General features: G+C 34.9%; 2 protein-coding genes across 13 annotated transcripts in view; both read right to left on the bottom strand.

The window, feature by feature from the left end:
• Window positions 1-20,658, bottom strand: part of LOC106655171 (neurocalcin homolog) — an 85,263-nt gene that overhangs the window by 12,646 nt on the left and 51,959 nt on the right. The gene's annotated exons all lie outside the window — the stretch shown is intronic.
• LOC106655172 (neuronal calcium sensor 2) overlaps window positions 1,335-20,658 on the bottom strand; it is a 71,303-nt gene continuing 51,979 nt past the window's right edge. For 5 of the 12 annotated variants that reach the window (XM_023461413.1, XM_023461414.1, XM_014375399.2 and 2 more), the window contains 3 exons: window positions 15,224-15,367; window positions 2,841-2,969; window positions 1,335-2,598 (listed from right to left, as the gene is read on the bottom strand). In XM_023461413.1, the coding sequence (XP_023317181.1) occupies window positions 2,422-2,598; window positions 2,841-2,969; window positions 15,224-15,367 (450 nt within the window). In that variant the 3' untranslated portion in view covers window positions 1,335-2,421. The other 7 variants (XM_023461417.1, XM_014375405.2, XM_023461415.1 and 4 more) reach the window with 7 other exon arrangements.

Here is a 20,658-nt window from a genome sequence, read left to right as displayed (position 1 = left end):
AATGAGTATCCCAATATTATTATTCATTCATGTATTTATTTATTTTTTGACAAATTATTTTAAATAATTATTAGTAAGACAAAGTGTATAGTTCAAGCCAAAAGTAGTAGTTTGAATTATTCTTTCAGATTCTCACACATGCAATATACATTGTATCTCGATTGTCAATGCTCAACTTTCTTGTTAAAATTTATTTTTATCTTTTATACTTCATTTTGTGTATCTGAAGTAGTAATAAATTTACTTCAAGGGCCAGAGAGTTTCAATCGTTAAAGAAATTAATTTTCGAATGCATTATAACTATAAAATTGTTAATAAATTTTGTTTGAATCTCTTGGAGAACCCTCAAGTTTCATCAAATAACGGGAATCAATTTGATAGTTTGATTCAGAATTTTTATGATTCAAAAATAAAAACACTCGAAATTATATATTTTTATTTTACAAAATTAAACATTCACATAAAAAAAAAATTCGCTCTTCTGAATGACGCAATAAAAAAACGTGAATTTTATGTTAAGTAATTAAATCGATTATTAAAAAACATAATTTCGTGTACTTTTTTTAATTATCTTTATAACGTGATATAATATTTTAAATTCATTTCATAATGTTTTTTACAAGTATGATTAAACTTCTAAGGCCAGTTATATTTTTGAATGAAAATTAAATTTTCGAAAATGCTATGATTGGATGGAAAAGTTAGTCGATTCGCTTAAACTATTTTGGTCTTTAATTTTTATTTGAACACCGGCATTCGCATACAGTTTAAACATTCTAATTAGGCGCTTTTAGAAATGTTTGAATTGCTTTTTTTTATTCAACTTCTATAATAATATAATAATATTAATTTTATTTTTTTTAATTCAAGTATTAACTGATTGTGTTAGTTTTTTTAATAGCGCATGTAATATTAAATTTAAAAAATTGAAAAAAAATTTTTTCAAGTTTAAATTATATGGAATTCTTTGAGGAAAAATTTTTTTTAAACTGTCAGTTATATGGAGAGCACCAGTATATAAGTACATGAATTTTGGTACTGCAGCCATGCAAAATTAAAAAAATAGCATAAAATATTAATACTTTTCATACACATATTCAAGTTTATAACTGTTATGTGAAATAACCACACATTTTGAGAAAGATTATTTCTTCGTGAGATTTAAAGAAATGATTTAAATCAATCGCATCGCATGTGATGTTATTTGGAAGCGCAAAAACGGAAGTAACACCTGTATACAAATACATATTTTAGTACTAAATTTTAGGTATAGATTATTATTTATAGTTAATAGATGTATAAATTTAATATAATTATTCATAACATAGATATAGATGTATATTTTGATTATTTACAAAATCTAATATTTTTTCTGAGAATATTTAAACTTTTTCGTGAGTTGGAATTGTGTCATGAGCTATGAACGAAAAATTATTAATATGTGTTTCAACCTAAAGTTGAACAGCTTGTATATTTTAATTTTTTGATAATAATTACAAGTCAACATTTATATTAAAAATTCTTTACACTTAATACAAAAATTGCTGACTAGTGTATGTAATAAAATTAAATGAATTGTAATGTGAAATGTTTAAATATGTTGTCATATGTTAACATTTCGCATTAATTTTCCCTAGAATCAATACACTCAGGGTGTACACGATTGCATGAGTAATTATAAATATTTATGTAGAATCTTATTGGCTTGTTGGAGATAATAATAAGATAATGTTTTTACTTTTATATTCAGACAGTAACAAATCACCTTGACAGATATCATATCATCATTATAACGTAAAAAAGGCATACCGTCTTATTGGAGGAAGTTACAATATAAAGAACTATGAATATACATGTTATATAATGTGTTAATGACAAGCTTTACAATTAAAAGCTGTAGCTTACTCGAATTAAATTCGATATATCTTATCGAATTAAAATTTTTGTTCGTAATTTTAATAAAATAAGGTTTATAATATGAAAAGCGTAATGTTTGCTCCATTCTATACCATGCACGAATAGAATGAAATTGTCACATATGCATTAAAACGAGGAATTCTTTGATCAAAACTTGAGTGCTTTTAGCACAAAATAATTTCGAATTACGCATCTAAATTACTTTTATCAATAGTATTTTTCTGATTTGTTATGCTTAAATTATTTTTAAGCATTTTAAATGGGTTATCTTATTTAAAGAGCACCATAAATGTTGAATTTTCATTTTGTTTCTGTGTCAAGTGCATGGCAAAATTGTTCCATAAATATCAACCGTTCATGATTTATGATTTTATACTTTGTAATATTATAATAAATAGCTAACATCTTTTCGAGTGATTGAACTGGACACAAATTTTTAGCAAATTTTTTCTTCGTTATGAAGAATTGTAAGATTTGTCTTGTACAATTAAGGACCATGCGTGATTAAGGAGCAAGCATTTTTGAAAGTTCTTCGTCTTGCAGACAGCCTTTGAGAAATTCGTCTTGTGTTAATTGACCATCGTTATTTTCATCCATTTTAGCAAAAATATTTTTTGCTCTTTCTTCGGCGCTGTCAGCTGGTCTGTTGCTTGAACAAGCACCTAACATATCATATATTGCCTGTACGAAAATATATAATATTTGAGTACATTTTATCAACAATTATTTCTAAACAATTAGATTTCTTAAAAGCAAAAATAAATTCTATCGAGTATAAAACACTTTATGCAATAAATATTTATACAAAAAGGGCCCAAAATGTATTTGTGCACACTGCGCGCAAAAAGCTAGGCATGTGGCATTCTAGTACTAGTATGATATAAGTGCCTATTAAGAAACCCTTATATTTTCAAAGTTAATACCTGAACTATTTTGGTCATTTCCTCGATGTCTATCACGCCATTACCATCAACATCGTACATTCTAAAAGCCCATTTGAGTTTTTCTTCTGGCGTTCCACCTGACGTTACATCGATTGCAAGTAAAAATTCCTGCAACAAAAATTACCATTTATCAGTCTTATTTAATTATTTTATGTTCGACGCATTTATTCAGAAACTAAAATATCCCATACACTGATAGAAATAAGAATTTAATGCCAAAAATTATCTTGATCTTGCGACAAGAATCGAGTGATTCAAGATCAAAATAATTCTAGGCATTAGATTTTTATTTTTATCAGTGCAGTATTCTTGTTTCCGTTTACATTCTCATAATAAGGTAAACGGGTCCTCACATTAAGTAATGTATTATTCATAAAATTTGTTCAAAGTTTCACTTATAATTAATAGAAAATTATCAATTTGATCATTAGTTAGTATCAATAAAATATAAGTTCGAGGTCAATTGGAGAAAATAATTTTATTATCTATCTATCTATTGTGACGGGAGATTCTCGCTGCACATCGAGAATTCACACGCACGCATTGGCTCGAACACGCGTAACATACACACACAAACACACGTACCCACACGTACACATACACACATGAAGACGCAAGAAGAGGCAGCGGCAAAGCAGCATCGACAACGGCAACGCAGGCACGAGATGTGCGCAGCTAGGAATGCGGACGACAAGCTCAACGCATCAGCGAAGCTCGATCGATATTTGCAAAGTCGGAGCTTATCGACAGCGACTCGCTACGCTTGCGCGTGCGATCACCTATGAGGCCCACAGTATCGGAGATAGCATCGACAAGCAAAAGGACACTCTGTTTCACGCTCGACACGTGAACATCGGTTCGGGAAAGTTCTTAAGTATTCGGAGCGCACAATCGAATTCGTCGCTGAGACGCCGGCAATCGACCTCGACAATCCAATACGAGGAGCCGACTTTCGCAAGTCCGAAACTTTTCCGATCGCAATCGATAATTCGTTATCTCATCGGAGTGATCCAAGCTCGTTCGGATCATTCGACGAATCGTGACCCCGGTGGTAATAACTAGTGCCAAGTCAACCTGGTCCTGGAGAAGCTACTCATAAGTGCCGCCTGTTGCTATTGCCAAGTCGACTCCAAGCAACATCGAGAGGGTCAAAGGATTTGACGTCGCCGAAGAAGCCGGCCTTCGTTAAGTTTAAATACACAATACCCACACACACACACACCTTACACTATCGAACTATCGCGTATCGCGAATCGCGTCTTATTATTTATTAATTATTGGAACTCACGCCCTATGAATATAAGCTCGAGAGTCTGCATGCTCTACATGCAGTGGCGCCCCGAGCACCTTGTATTTAAGTTATTTTGGAATCATACAATATATTTTTCATCATTATTTATCTATCAAATGATTGTATTAATAATTTATTTATTTCGATTACCCACTTAAATCCCTCACACTATCTATCTACTTATAAAAAAGAGGTGGATCTCAAAGTGAAGCACCGTAAAACAGTCTCTGATTGGCTGACACAGACGGCGACGCTTGACGCGAGCCGACTCTATACGAGCGCTTGCGCTACTAACTGTCAACAGACAGTTAGTACCAAAGTAAAGTAACCTCAAATCACGAGTGAAAAATTTGAAGCGCGTTTGAAGCATACTAGTGGTTTAAAATTGATCAAGTGAGCCTAAATAGCGCACAACATAATTGGGGCACTCTAGAAAGCAGTACCTAATTATTGAAACAGTATAGATTAACATCACCATTTGATTTGTGGTCCATTACTGAGTCTGTTGTCGATTTCGTTATCCTAGTCATAGAATGTGTAAAATTTTTATTTTTGAAACAAATGGGGCCAATGATATTCTGTTATAATTGTTTTATTTAATAAATGTAAAAGTAAAATTCAAATTTGAATGCGTGAATTTTGATATCAATTAAGAATATAGTTGAACTAGTGACACATTCATTTTGAAGTTTTATGATTTTCAGAATACTTAAGAACTTTCCCGAAGTAGATACATGAGTTTAAAAAAATTTTGTATAAAAATCGTTTCAATATTTGGCCGTTTATATTATATAGAACAAAATTGATTGTGGATTAAAAATGTGTTAAAAATGGGTTATTTTGGTTGTCGAATGAATATTTCCATGATGTTATTATACTTTAAAATGCATAAATAATATATTAGAAATCTTTATTTTTTTACAAAAGTTATAATATATTATGGGCTACTTCGAAGAATACGTGTTCATTTCGCGGATAATATTGGAAATTTCGATCCATTTCAGCGGCTACAGTTGATATACTATATAGTAAATGTAGCACAGCCTTGAATGCTCACGTAAGGACGAATTGCAGTTCACCAACAATTGCAACTTGTAAGAACAATATCAAGACTATTTATTTATTTATTTATTTATTTACTTATTTATTTACTTATTTACTTATTTATTTATTTATTTATTTATTTATTTATTTATTTATTTATTTACTTATTTACTTATTTATTTATTTATTTATTTATTTATTTATTTATTTATTTATTTATTTATTTATTTAATTTTTTTTAAAGTACGCGAAATCCCTTGTTTAGTTGAAATAGACACGATTTTTTGGGCATTTTGCGTACACAAATGGTACCTTCAAAACAACCTACAGCAAATTATCGTAGAGAGCTCTATTTTTTTTCAAATTACTCGTTGAAAAGAGTACTTTGCGATGGTATATGTTAGATTTTGATAAACTAATTACTGTAGTCCATGGATACGTTAGAAATATCGATTTTTTTCAGTAATTTTTTGTGTTGCACTCAAATACTACTGGTAACTCTATATTGACTCGAACCAGTACATAATATATATGGAAGACAACATTTCTAAGAAATCGAAAAAAATTCTTCTCGATACGATGAATATAGACCAAAATAGAAGCATTTGAAAATTGACGAAATTTCGATGGAATTTTGTGTTGCGATAATTTTTCTGAGTAGTGTATTTTACAACATTCGAACATTTTATGGTCACAAAGTTGACTAAAAATCGAAAAAATGATACTTGATATTTTTCAAGAATTTTTCTTTGCCTGGCTAAACCTATTTTTGAAGTTTAAAAAATTTTAATTTTACATGAGATGTACTGTTTCAGGACTTTTTTTTTATTTACTAACAACAACCTTTCAAGAATTAAGTAGAAATTAATTTGATTAGGCGAGTCTTTATTTGACGCCATTCAAAATTTAATTGAAAATAACATTGAATTAAGTTACTCCAGATCAATTACAAAAGGAATAAAGTGAACGACGAAAAAGGCTATGAGTTTTGTGATAAAGCTCGAATCTTAACCTGGTGGTTGTTAAGTCGGGTGGACGAACGGCCCAGTAGTCGAACTGGGTCACTTGCTCCCCGAGGTAGATTTATAAGACTTCTCACAACGTATAATGTCGAAGAAAGTAGGTGAATTTTGAATATAGAGTTGTTCCACCGTCGAGGTTTAAAACAGAGCATGATGAATCCAAGTCGAATGAAGTACTGACAGTATAAGTGGTTGCTTAAGTATGAGAGCGAGGCTGTAAGTCGAGGGGGGTCGTATAAGAAAAGAGTCAACAGGGAGTAGCACGAAGAAAATAAAAAGAAGAAAAAGGAAAGATTGCCACATCTTCGGATGCGAGGATGAAGCGAAAAAATGAAGCATGTCAAATGAATGAGGAGTATACGAAATGCATTAAAATTTTTTGATAGTAACTATTACTACAATATAATAAAAAACTTACTTTTACTGTATGAATTATTACATGAAAACTTCAAGTTTTTCTAGATAATTTCAATTTTTCAGAAATATCAACAAAACTTTATCATAGTCTTTAAACAAATTCAAGTAAGCGTGATATAAGAATCATTACCAGAAAGTTTTAAAAATACTTCCGTGGTTGGTTTGCAAAGATTATCGAGAAAATAATTTTGAAATTGTTTGCTTTAAAATTGAAAGTAAATTAATTCCTCAAACTGGTATAGTATATTACGTGCCTAGGCAGCGAAAAACTGAAAAGCCTCAGAGCAGGTGCAATTATCGTCCGAGGCGAAGCCAAAGCCGATAAACATGTGCTCTGAGGCTTTCTTTTTCGCTTCATAGGTGCGTATACTATTTTTCATGAATCCCCCAGCAGAAATTTCGTTTTGGTCACCGGGACGAAAAAGGTTAGTTTCGGCTGGGGTAGCATGAAAACATTTTTTAAATATATTTAAAATTTTAGAGGATCACGAGAGGAAAAGTTCAAAGACTAGGAATTGCATATATTCGCTTAAATCTCGACAAATTCATTGAATGAACTTAGCTAAAGAAACTTTAATCATTTCGATAAAATTTATTGTTGAATTGAAATCCGTCACAGTGCTAACATTTGAGTTATAGGGCATAGAATTTTATACAACTCTCATCATGTGAAAATGTAAAATGCATTTTAAATGTTTATTTGTTTATTTTGTCCTTTCTTTTAGTAAATTTTGTATAATAAAAATATATATACTTCAAATTACAATATCAGTAATAATCGCAAGAAATGTCAATTTAATTCTTGAGGAGATTTTTTTATTTCGAACTCTCTAATTATTTGAGGAATTGGCGTACTCAATTCCAAGACAAGTATTGAATAAACTAACACCGCGTAAATTATTTTTTCAATAGATATATTATTATTTTATAAAGTAACTCCAAAATGGCAAAAAATTATTGATTGGTATTGCGACTGTATACTATTATGTTAATACCTTATGTTGGTTGAGTCGATTTCAATTGTTAAATCCAATTAATGTTATACTTAATGTTCTAAAATTATAGCTTTTGAGTTTGACATGTGGAGCATAAAAGGGGAAATCATATTCTCTCACGGAAGCCTATGTGGATTGAAAGTACGCCACACGCATAATAGCTCTCATCTATCGCAATGAAAATGTATGAAACATATGGTGTAATGATTTATTCATCGAAATTTATGCATCGATTTATTGTTTCGATATAAGTCGTTATGTAAATTATCTTTATACTATGTGAAATTGAGCTTATGTGTGATATGAAAAAATTCTAGGACAGAACATGCAAATATTCGTAATAAAATGGTATCTAAAAAAAGCAAAACAATATCACAGTACATGCATAATTTTATAATTAAACTATTCAAATTTCAACTTGTATGAAAGCTTGCGGGAGAATAGTATATTTCTCAACTGGTGCATATATGGTTTTTTAGCAAAACGAGGGATTATAGCACGAGCCGAAGGCGAGTGCTGTAACGCGTTTTGTTAAAAAACCATATCCGCACCAGTTTGAGATACTATTTTTTCCTACGAGAGCCTAAAATTAGACGCAAAGTTGCGTATTTTAGGTTAGAGTGGGAAAAAATAAATTTTGAACGGGAAAAATAATCAATGAAGATGAAAACTTTATTCATTATAATCACAAAACTTTAACAGGAGGATGATAATGTATGATTAAAATGAATTTTATTCAACACAGAATCTTTTTTCACTTATCGAAGAATGTAAAGAGCGCAGAAAGTAAATCAAGTACATGGAAAATTCGATGGTGCAAGTGTAGCGGGAAGGCGCAATACGGAGAGAAAAAAAGAGAACGTTTAATAATTTGCAAATGTTCGACAAATGACCCAGGGCTAATCAGTCTGACGTACAGTAGGTCGAGAAGTATTACAGAAACTGCAAACAAAAAATACTTTACTTGCGCTTGTCTTGCAACCTGTACGTCACGACGGTGCCCGAATCGCCTATGACTATGTCTACATAGTTTTTACACACACATCAATGAGAAATAATGCATCTACCCTTTCAATTTTTCGACCCTTAACTCAAATGAAATAGACCAGCTAAAATCCCAAACCGCTGTGGTAATTTTTTTCGTTTCAAGCTCAGGCATCCATACATATATACATACTATACGTACTTAACACAAATGACCATGATACACATTAAGTCTTTTGAAAAGTGAGTTATCCGATACCTCCTTCACGCGCACACTCGTAGCAAACACTCACACACCCAAACATTTGCCCCCCCCCCCCCCCCCNTGCCCCCCCCCCCCTCACCTTCCCCACCGTACACGTGCTTTTACACATTAATTTTCACTCGAACTGACGCTGCCGTGCGGCGTATAAAGTCTGTGTTCCGTGGCCTTCTTCGGCTTGCCCTAAATGCAATCTTACGAGACCTTCTGAATATCATCAGATGTATAAGTATATGTGCTTACATTGTGCAGTGCTGTACAGATATACTGCTCAAGGAAGAGAATTGATGAATTATTTATACGCTTTGAATACATTTTTCACATTTTCATCCACTTCAAAGAGCTTATAAACGGAGGATCGTGTGTCACCGATGGAAAAAAATTTGATTCGTCTATAAAGGAGTCGCATTTCAATGAAAATAATAACGTAGCTTTTCATAAAACGGTTTTCCTGCATGATAGTCATGATAATTTTTTTTGTTTATTAACATTACTATTACCATTATAATACATGTAGCTTTTGATCAGAATAAAATTTTGATTAATATGTAAATTTAATTACAATACATGTACCACATTGTTTCATGAGGCACCATCGACGAGCATATCGTTCTATCTTTACAAAAGGCCACGATTCGAAAATTCAATTATATTTTCGGTAGTGACAATAAATCGTTTCTGTCGTTTTTGCCAATCAAACTAAAGAACATGTAATTGATCTTTGAGTTTAAAATTTTCACTTAACACAAAGCCTATTTAAACTTGATAACAAAAGACGAAAAGAAGATAACCCAGTCATGGTCTCGATAAGTAAAACATAGCCTTGGATTATCGAATAAACGCGGTATAGTGCCACAGCAACTCGAACTGCACAAATGGGTGGAAATTCCAAAGCGTATATAAATCTAACGATCGACTTTATAGCTTTATAATGGGAATGAGGCGACTGCGTTGGCACGCGCGCGAGAATTAATGGCACAATATGTGCTGTAATGAAGAGTTCGGTTTGCCTCGTGTGACTACCGTTGCTACTAGCCTGAATTGTTCCGAAACTTTCGATAGTCTCATTCGAAGTGCTTCGACGCTAACTCACTTAAATACCCGATAAAGAGCGAGAAATTAAAGAATTAGGACTCTAGTAAGTTCTTCACTGTTTGCCTGCGGAAACGCGAACGAGCTCCTTTCTAGTTATTGGAATATTGGCAGCGTATGATCGTGTTGCTTTTTTTACCTGCGGGGAATCAACGGCTAATGAAAATGCATCGATATTGCATTAATTGAAAAAAATAAAACAATAGGAGGTATTTTTTGAAATTTCGCTGTCAAAAAATTAATGCGTTTTCTAAGAATTTTTAGTAAGTAAATTAAGCAGAGTTAAAAAACACTTTTCATAATGTTTTTTAAATAAAATTCGATACAAGAATATAAATCTAACCGTAGAGAAAAATAAAGTTAACGGAAGGAAACAATTATAACTTCGATGTTATTTAATGCTTACTAGCACGAATGATGCTTATCTCAGTAAACGCCTGCGCAATGCACGTATTCAAATATATTCATAAACGATAACAGCTCGGTACGAAAAATCATTTGTAAATTTACCATATATGTTGGAAAAAAGACGAACAAAATTATGTCTAGACAAATTAAGCAAACTTTAGTTTGAAAGTGAAACTTCTTTAGATGCGTTTGATATGTGAGATAGCCCGTAAAAAACAAACGAGCATCGTTTTTTTTTTTTTTTGTAGAAATAATACATTTTTCAGAAACAGAGTATTTTTCGCAATGTCTTTTGTATTATTGAATTCATGTAAAAAATTGTAAGTTTCAAAAAATTGAAGAAGAAACAAATTTAATTAAAAAATTGAAATAAAAAAATAATAATAAAAGTCAGGATTATATGCAAATGCATACATTGCACACGAAATTGCACATGTTTCATTTATTTTTGAATTTTACATATATTTTCGTACATTTTTACGAATTTTAACTCAACTTTTACAAACAGGGGCAGTTACAACGCTCAATTTCCAATATTCACATGCTTCAATTTAAATTAAATAATAACTTGAATCATAAGAAGTATTGTTTCTAGTTTCTGGTTGATCAAGTAAGGTTTTCTTTGCAAATTTTTCAGTTTGGTCCGTAACAAAAATTACTTTAATTACATAATTACATATTCGAATTATTTTTGCATATGTACGAGCATGGTTTAAAGATTTTTGGAACACATTTGCTTGCATAAATAATTTATTTTTTTTTTGCATATCAGCCGGGCTCTAATAAAAATTAATGTTATTAATAAAATATGAAGCTGCTGTTAAACGTAAAAATTGTATGAACATTTTTAAATTTAAATGGTTCAATAATTATAAAGGATTTGTAATTAATATTTATAAAAGGAATATTTTATCTAACGAACTAAACGATCCCGTTTTCCGGAAAAACTGTTGAATGAAATGGAATGAAATTTGGTACAGTTGTTCACAGCATCAATATGGAGGGCTCCACACAGTCGTTTTTCGAAAATCGGTCTAGTGAAAAAGTTATTTAAATTTACACTTCTAATGCTCCGTCGGTCAAAATCGGGGCTTTGGCATCACCTTAATAATATAAACTAAATGTATAAAGTACGCATCTCAAGATAAATTTTGAGTTACGTTTTTTATACATCAGAGAGTATTCAAAAATGTTCAATGATCAAACCAACAAAAATTATATTAATTTAATCGAATAGTAAATTGTCGAAGTGAAGCTTGTTTTTGAATATTTTTTACTAGCGCTTTATTTTTATTTTATGTCTGAATACATCTAATGAAAAAATAGTCAAAATTTTTTGAAATTCATGACACTATTAAGAAAGCAAGTTCATCGGTCGTTAAGTGCAGAAGAGCTAGTCACATAATCGGAGTGGCATTTAAGTAGAAGAATCAACAAAAGCAGCTAGAGGTATAGAGATAGCGCTGCATTGCTATAACAGCAAGTAGGTCTTGGTACTGGTGTTTATCGAAGCCACTAACGAGGAAGGCATTTCGATCGTACTGTTCGACTGCGCAGATGAGTAAATATCATCCTCGTTGGTTACATCAAACTCCAAGGGTAAGGTACCTTGGGTGTGGGTGTAGCTGTGTGTCATTGAGAAAACAAGTTAAATCCTGACTGTACTTTAATCACCTCGGCTAGTATACATAGAACCTCACACATACATACACTAAAGCAGAGACAGCTCGCGAGAGCAAAGCTACTGCAAAATTGCAATGCATCAGAGACGTCAGTTTGAGCTTGTGTGCGTGCGCGGGGGACTAATGGCGTTTGCGCGCGATTCATACATCATGCACACACTCGAGGGTCTTGTATGTGTGCGTACTTGTGGACATATTTACAAGGATGGGCGCATATAAGCAAGCTTGCAAGGCTATACATTGAAAGATTTATACTAGATCTCGTCTTATCTTGACTCACTTGTTGCGAGGCTTTGCAGGGGTATGGCATTAATGCTCGGCTTTATGTAAAAAAAATTTGTCATGAAATGATTTATACTATTTTTTAGCTTAACCAAAGGTAACCAATGATTTGATTGAAATGTATTTATCAAATATACCTTAGATTATTATGCTTGCACGCGCTTGTTCCATCGAAATTATTAGGGATATCAATGATATTAGCCTAAGTTATTTTCATTCTCAAAACTTCATTATTTGTACTTTTGCTGTGCAAGAAAATAGCAGCGATCGTAGCTGTTATAGATGTACTAAAAACGGAACACCATTGAGTCAATTCATCATTATCTTACTCAGATGCAGGAGAGTTCGATAGTTAAGCGTCAATAGAGGGACGGAAGGAGGTGCCACTGCTGCTGCCTCCTCCTCTTCTCGCCTGTTTATTGTTCAAGCATTGTCAAGGCTCGAGCATCTCATGCTGACGTAGAGAATCTTGAATAATGCGTATGTATGAGCTTCTGCGCGTCTAGCGAGGCCAAAATAACGACGTACGCCAATACGTAACGCGCCCTCTAATGATTGTCATTGAAAAGTTTCGCGCTTCTTTTTTTTCGATACACGAGCTTTTGCCCTCGTATTTGCAACTTATAATTTGCTCGTTAAAACTTTTTCCCTTGGATCAGAAACGCGAAACCGTACATTTTCGCCATGTAAATTTTGATTATTAAGTCATTCACTGAGGAATGAAACGATTTATCATTTCTTGCAAATTTAGAATTATTTCACAGCTCGCAATGCACAATAAACGAATCTTTTATCGTTTAATTCAAAACTGGCTATTTGCCAAAGTTGAGCCAGTATACAGCTGTTATACAATTGCAATAAGTCAGTGGGCTTACTTCGTATATCCAACTCGCATTCAATTATTTCTATTAAGATAAGCCTCGTGCAGTATATATTTTTACACAAAACTTTTTTTTACGTTCCAACTTTCACGATGGAGTTAAGTATATTTTTTTACGAAAGGCGAACGAAAATATCGTTGGACTTTACGAACTATTCCATTTCAGTGTTTCTCTATATCAGTAGGAAACATTTTGTGCGTTTATTGCTTTTCCTCGACTCTGCGAATTGCGCGCGAGGCGTGAGAAAACTCAACAACAAAAATGTCTTTTAGTGTAGAAAGCAACCATTCAGCTAGAAAAACACGTAAATTTTTCATTACTTTTACTTTTTTTCTCAAACTTTGTAAATTTCAATTTAATATATTCAATAGTATTACTTTTCTAAGTTTCAATAACTGATATTACTATTTTAATTTAAATCATTGGTAAAAAATCATAAAATAAAATTTTATATAAAAACAATTTTTTGCAAAATAAACTAAAAAAGTTCATCGACCCACGAATTGTAGTAACGTTTGCGTTCAAACAACAGTAATTTGTAAGCACTAAGAGCATAATGAAAGCTCTCAAGAATATTATTAATGGTGTTAGTTCTTCTAATGTTTAATTACCCCAGTCTAGTAATCAGTCTCAACCATAGCATTTCATTAATCATGTGCTTAAAAATAGTATTCACACTTTGACGAGTCAACGATAAATGATGTCAAGCGTAGACATGAAAAAAAGAATCTTTTATTGCGTTTAAATTACTTTTATTATAAATTGAAAAATAAATATAAATTGAGCTAAAAATGTTTTTTATTTTATAGTGCTTTTACCAGCTAAGCTAAAAATGTAATAGAACATTTAAAGTAATGAGAAAAGGAAGAAAAATAAGCTCGGTGCAGATATTATTAATAAAATTATGCGTTTTGAGATCAGCTTATTAAACTCAACTGAGACAGCTCTTAATTTTTTTTTTCGTTCAAGTTTTTCGTAACCCAGTAATGTGAAGACAAACAGTTGATCGCCGAATTAGAAATATGTGTGAGCCCTGAGTATATACGCTAACTCAAGTAAAAACAACGAGAAGACAAAACATGCCACGCAGAAATTACGTAGCGAAAAAGATAGGATGGTAGAATAAAGGAGTAGAGAAAGTCCAATCGGTGCGGACGCTTATAACTTTGTAATCAATCTCACCTGAGCTAGCATGTTCAACACATCGCCGTACATATAGTAATAATAGTGTTGTTGGCTGGCCCTGTTGTTTCACAAAAAGCCTGCTTGATATCTACGTGTAGGAGCTGCACATAAATCGACGAATGTGCTGCACTTTCCGGAGAAATATATATACACATAGAAGGTAGGGGCGCATATACACAAAGAGCGAGCAAACGAGAGAGCGGCTTTTGACCCAATTCGACCAGCAGCAGTCGACTTCGCGCTCCATTAATGACCGCGGCGGGGGTGCAGCCGCCGCCGACGCCGTGAGCCGTGAGCCGCCGCTGTCGACGCACGCGTTGCCAATGCAACTAGGTACGTTATAACGCTCTGGGCGTGGCTCTCTCACTCGCTCGCTCGTCATATTCTACGTATGTATGCACAGCGAACCAGCCACCCATCGACACGGCCTCGATTTTTCTTCTCTCTTTCCCGCGCGCCAACCCTTACACTCGAATGTATACGACTTTTGAATACGCAGAGGGCCAACGTCTCGATGCTCTGCTCCGAGCGCCTGTATACGTATCCACGCTACTCCGAAGAGACACGCGTCGCGCCACCGAATTCGTTCGCACTTTCAATTAACTACTTCGAGAAAATGAATGCGAGGCAGACTCGTTTGTTCGCAAACTTGCTTGTGAGCTTTAGCTGTGATAGCCACGTTTCAGCTACTCGCACGCACTTTTCATTCAACGAAGAAGGAATTAAGATTCAGTCAACTGCTCGCTTGCAATTGAACTTCCACCTTTGCGGAATAATACATTTTTTACATAAAAACGCGTGGGCTCATGACGCTTACCTTGAAATCGATGTAACCATTTTTATCCATGTCGAATGTACGAAACACATGATCGCAAAATTCTTCAGCGTTCCCAGAGGGGAAGAACATTTTGTACATGTCGACAAACTTTGCCGGCGTCAATCTGCCATTTGGACAGTCTTGCTGCAACAGAACAAAATATTCAAATTTACCAACATTTTTCAAATACAAATTATTTTGGGTCAAGAGGAAAATTTTTTTTCGACTGAACGAATATTAAAGTAAAGCACTTTATTGGAACGATTCTGCTCCGCCAAGGTAATGCAATGCACACTCACACGTTAAAAATCAACTAAATTGAATGTTCGTCGCAAGTGATGATTATTGGGACACGGAAAAGAAAATAAAAGAATATGTTCGACTTCTTGAAACTGCTGGACTGAATGAAGCAAGAAGTGGAGTGAACGAAGAATATTGAAAATCCATTGATGAAAAAGGAAAAAAAGGGTTTCTGAATGATGGAATCAGGTTTTATTTGAACAAAGCTCAGAGTAACCAATATCATTTGAGATTCTCTTCGATGCCGTCGAGATTTTCTCGTTTGTTTCTATAAGAAAAAAGTAAAAAGAGTAACTACTTTTTTTCTTATTAATGATGGATGGGGGATGAAAGTATATATTACTTATAAAATAACAATGCTTTGCTGCACTATAATAAAAAAAGTTCGAGGCTTCGATGTAATTAGATAAATTAGCCCTTTTTATTTGAATAGAAAAAAATCAAGATGATTACTGAAAATTTGAAACAAAAATATCTTTTGGAAGAAGTGAATGGTTTCGATTGAAGATTCTTTACTCAACATTGTGTGCGCTTGTAGAAATAAAGAAGTAAAACTTTAATAACGTTTCAAACACTAGTAAGGGGCAAAAACCGAGAAAAAACCTACATGTTTCTCATAGTTACAGCTGCATTGCCGTGATAAGCCGCATAATGCCTTGCGGCTCTGCAGCAAAATCGTGTGCCCTGAACACGAATATATAGTTTATACGTCCACTTATTCGAATCACCATTCGAGTAATTTTCCGCTTGGCGACTCGCTGAACGTTGGTGTATGTGTGTGTATGTCTCTCGGTCGGTGCATGAATGTACAATATATATTGCGTAAATTTTCGATAGTGTCATGCTCGTTATCTTTTAAAGCGAATTGCAACTGTACGAAAGCTGATGCGGCAGCTTTCTGCTGGCAGTAGCTCACAGCTTCACCTGTGACATTGCCACGCGAGGCTCTTTTCGTTTTCCAGCGCATTTCGAGAAACGTAGGTATTATAAGCTTACGCTTCTGTTCTAACGGAAAGTGACGAATGAGTTATGCAGTTCGCGCAATCGCAATGTTCATTTTCTCGGAAATGCGCAGGTGACGCGCGATCGTCGCGTCGAAGCATCTCGAGGAAAAAATAGCAATAGCGAGAGAGCATAATTTACAAACTTGCATAATGCTACTGCAGAATGTTTTAGATTTGTTGTAAATAATTTGTTGACACGCGTGTACGCGTCGGTCGTTCCTCCCAAAGACGACGCAGATCAATCACTCGACCTCGGAAAAGTCTTATGCAGCGAGCAGCGACAGGCCGCAACAAAGAAAACAACTTGCTTTACAAACGCTCGGCGTAAAAAAAGGGAAACAATGCGAGCAATGTGTGTACATAGTGCGATGTAGTGCAGCGAGCGAACGTGTACGTGCTACATAGTTGCAGCAGCCAACATAGCTATTTCTGAAAACTTATACAGTGTAGCTCGGGCACAGTAGTGCGAGATCACCCAAATCGATTAGAAAACTCAACGAGCACTTTTATATTTTACATAGAAGAAAATTATGACCCTGAGAAACACGTAGGAGCAGCAGCAGCAGCAGGGCTTTTATCGGCCACACGAGTCTAGCACGAGCGCCCGAGCTTTTTCTCTCTCTCTTTCTCTCTATCTGCCCTTGCGCACAGGGTACACGTATAGTAGTGGCACGCAACTAGTAGCACATTTTATCGCGATGAAAACACGAGTACTCGAATTTCCAGGCGATCCCAACCACTTTTCTACGTGACTGCACTGTGCACACTGCCAGCGCACCATCGAGCTCGCGCGAGCTTCCAATCTTATTATTCGCGTATGAACGTGAAAATTACACAGCTCCACTCTTACGTACCCCGCGCCCCATACGTTCGAACTGAGCTATATACAGTTTTTTTCTTTCTTTTGCGTTTTCTCTTTTGTACTTCGCGCTGCTTAAATGCACTTGATTTACGATATGCTCCAACTTGCGGAATTGCGTTTTATCGCAATGAAAATTAAACTGGCTAATTCGCTTGAGTTCACGAGACAAATTACGAGATAATATCTAACTCATTAACAAATACCAGCCGTCACTTTTACGATAGTATATTTTTAAGTACAAGAAGTGGAAAGTGTGCACAGCAGTTTTGGGTTATTTTCACGCGCCATGACACAAAAACTTGAGACTATCGATTACTATTTATTTTTCAAATAAACAAAACATTAAAGAATATATTATAATGATAATCATTAGTATGAAGGTAAGTTCAGAATTACTAAATATAGTCGATGAGTACCCAAAAGCTCACTATATTATTTTCTTCGCAATAAAGCATTTTAAAGTTAAACATGTCAATCCAATCCAGGTAAAATTAAATCATTTTTATAAAATTTTCTACCACGCGCATCTTCTTTTCTAATTAATAATCTCAAATTGTTTCAGATCTTTTTCTGACGATTCGTCAAAATTTCCAAACGAAAAGCCGATATTTTTAATTAAGAAATTTTTAGGTGAAGTAGAGGTAAACAATTTTTGAAAATGTTCACACATGTTCTTTGACTTATTTTCAGAGCTTTTGATGTTTTTCATTTTTTTGCCCAAAGTCGAAAAAAATCACAAAGATTGAGATCATTGTTTTTTAGACTCGGATTTTTCCGTGAAATATTTTCCATAATTTTCTATTTTCACGTGCTTCATCTTATTTTATGTACATATATATAGAAATTCTCTCGAGAACGACTCACTTGTGCGGGGAGAGAAAGAGAAAGAGGGAAAACTGCAGGGAGCTGTGAGAGGGTAAAAAACGAACACCGCCTGAAGCGCACGTCGAGAAAAGCGTATAAAAAAAAAGAAAAGAGAAACGAGCATTTTTGAGCAAAGGGCAGGAGAGAGAGAGGTTAAAATGTTTCATGCAATACGAAGCGGATAATTTTTCTTTTTGCCAACAAAAAAAGGGAGGCTGCAGGGAAAGAAATAAGTATCTGCAGAGATGGGCGCAGAGAGTAAAGATATTCTTTGTTTGCTCGGTAAACCTCAAGACAGAGAAATAAATCTCATTCAGCAACATCTTGAAATCATCGGAATTCTTATTTTTCAGAATATTCAGCAATGAGCCGAGTCTCGTGTACATTGGCAGTATTTCAATGCTACACAGCAGGGCAGAGTTAAGGCGTGTAAACTGCAGCGCGATTAGGGTAAATTTGTCACGTATGCGCGCAGGCCATCCTCGTGCTTTTTTCCGAGACAGCTTGTGCTGCATTTTATATCGAGAGATGCTGGATCGCGCGCGCACGTGCAAGCTTTACCTTTCCGGATGACCGGTTCGACAAGCATTTATAGCTATACCTATGCCCGTTACACCGGCCAAGTTCCGAACGATTTTCTTTATTCCCCCCCATCAAAGTGACTTCTTGGACAAGCGCGCTTGGCCGTTCCGCACACTCGAATGGAATATTAAATTTTTTTTAAACAAATCGCAATCGAACAAAGAGATTAGCATATCAAAGAGGTGGACTTTTGGCGAGGAGAAAATCTAGGATACTACATTGCGCGCAAACACGCAGATAAAACGTACGGCGAGTTTGTCCGATCCAGTGGCAGCATTTCATATTTAAAACACAAAGAAAACGTCGATTGCGCCACTCAATGCGCAAATAAATAGAAAAGCCCCGTGACAGTCGACGACGCGCAGACGAACAAAGGATTACACAGAGAATCGCGAAAGAGAGCTTTCCAAGAGAGAAAATCAACGAGCTACAGAGAGGAAGAGAGGAAGAGAGAGAGAGAGAGAGGATATTGTTCGGTTCTATGCCATAAAACAGCAGGAGCGGCGGCAACGCAAGTCCGATAAAATACATGACCGCGTGTAGGCCACGGGTTACTGCTCCAGTCCATATACACATACATATGCATAAAGGACGTAATGCATGACCTCTCGGCTAGGCCACTGCCTGCTGCACCAGAACGAGGATCTTGCCCTGTGTGCGCCCCTATACATACAGCTCTATAATATTGATTTAGCTAGTCTACGTAGTAAAATGTATATTAACTGGGATCGCTTTGGTCTCGTTTACATAGACCTATACGAGCAAAGCCCCCCTCCTCTTTCGCTTTCTCATAAGCGGCAATCCTCGCCTTTTGCAAGAAAAAGAATGGAATTTTCACGAAACAAAACGGATGCATGCGAAGAACAAATATTGGCATAACTCGATTATTTTAACTGCTCGCGATTTATCCGATACGTTTTTCAATTGTTCGCAATATCCGTGTATTCAAGATTTTCGATTCAAGAGCTCGGAGAAAAAACTAACGATCGTGTGCGAGTTTCGATGAAATAATTTTTATTGGGCCAACGGTAATCGATGTAAAAGTCACTGCATTGGAACAGATTAAAAATAAACTTCGTTGAAAATGTAACTTTCGACTCCATTTCAGAGAGGAGCTTCGAGACTTTGCGGATATTTACAAGGTTTGAAAGAGGAATTTTCTCCTTGAAAATGATTTCAAAAAATGTCTCATGAACTTTGAGAGAACATCATGGAGTAATTGAAAATGGAAGTATAAAAATATAATAAGGAAAGTTTCGTATGCCAAAGTGTCGGAAGCAGATGAAATAATATCAAACTATCGTACACAAGATACGACGGTAAAGAAGAGCCAAGAGAAATATAACAAAAAAACAAGCACTCGGCAAATCAATTCTCTGCATTTTAAAACCAAAAATACTTTAAAGTGCCAAGAGTGAGATTCGAAAGTCACCAGCAGCAGCAAGGGTAGCTAGCCTGAGCTTTCGCGGTGAAGCTGCTGTCTGCCACCGGCGACGGAATTGCAAATTCAATGAAAATCTCCGCTTCGTCGTTTCAATACTGCTTTTCCTCTTTTTTTTCCGTTGGAAAAACGAAAATCTCGCATATTTTCTTCTTCTTGGCCTCTCTCGCTGCCGTTTTATAGGGGGATCGAAAAGGCAATAGCTGAAGGAGGATTTTCTTGTACCACTTGCGATATATATATAGGCAAGTCGTCGTCGTCGGAGAGGCATCGCTACATGCATTCGCATTAGTATGCGTATAGCGGGTCGCGCGCGGTGGTGCCGAGCAAAGTGACTTCGTTATATTACCACTACACTCGCGGAGCTCCCGAGTATCCGAGA

The sequence above is a fragment of the Trichogramma pretiosum genome, unplaced genomic scaffold (genome assembly GCF_000599845.2).
Source record: "Trichogramma pretiosum strain Unisexual culture from Peru unplaced genomic scaffold, Tpre_2.0 scaffold2, whole genome shotgun sequence".
NCBI classification, from domain to species: domain Eukaryota; kingdom Metazoa; phylum Arthropoda; class Insecta; order Hymenoptera; family Trichogrammatidae; genus Trichogramma; species Trichogramma pretiosum.
This window is presented reverse-complemented; position numbering and strand designations above follow the sequence as displayed.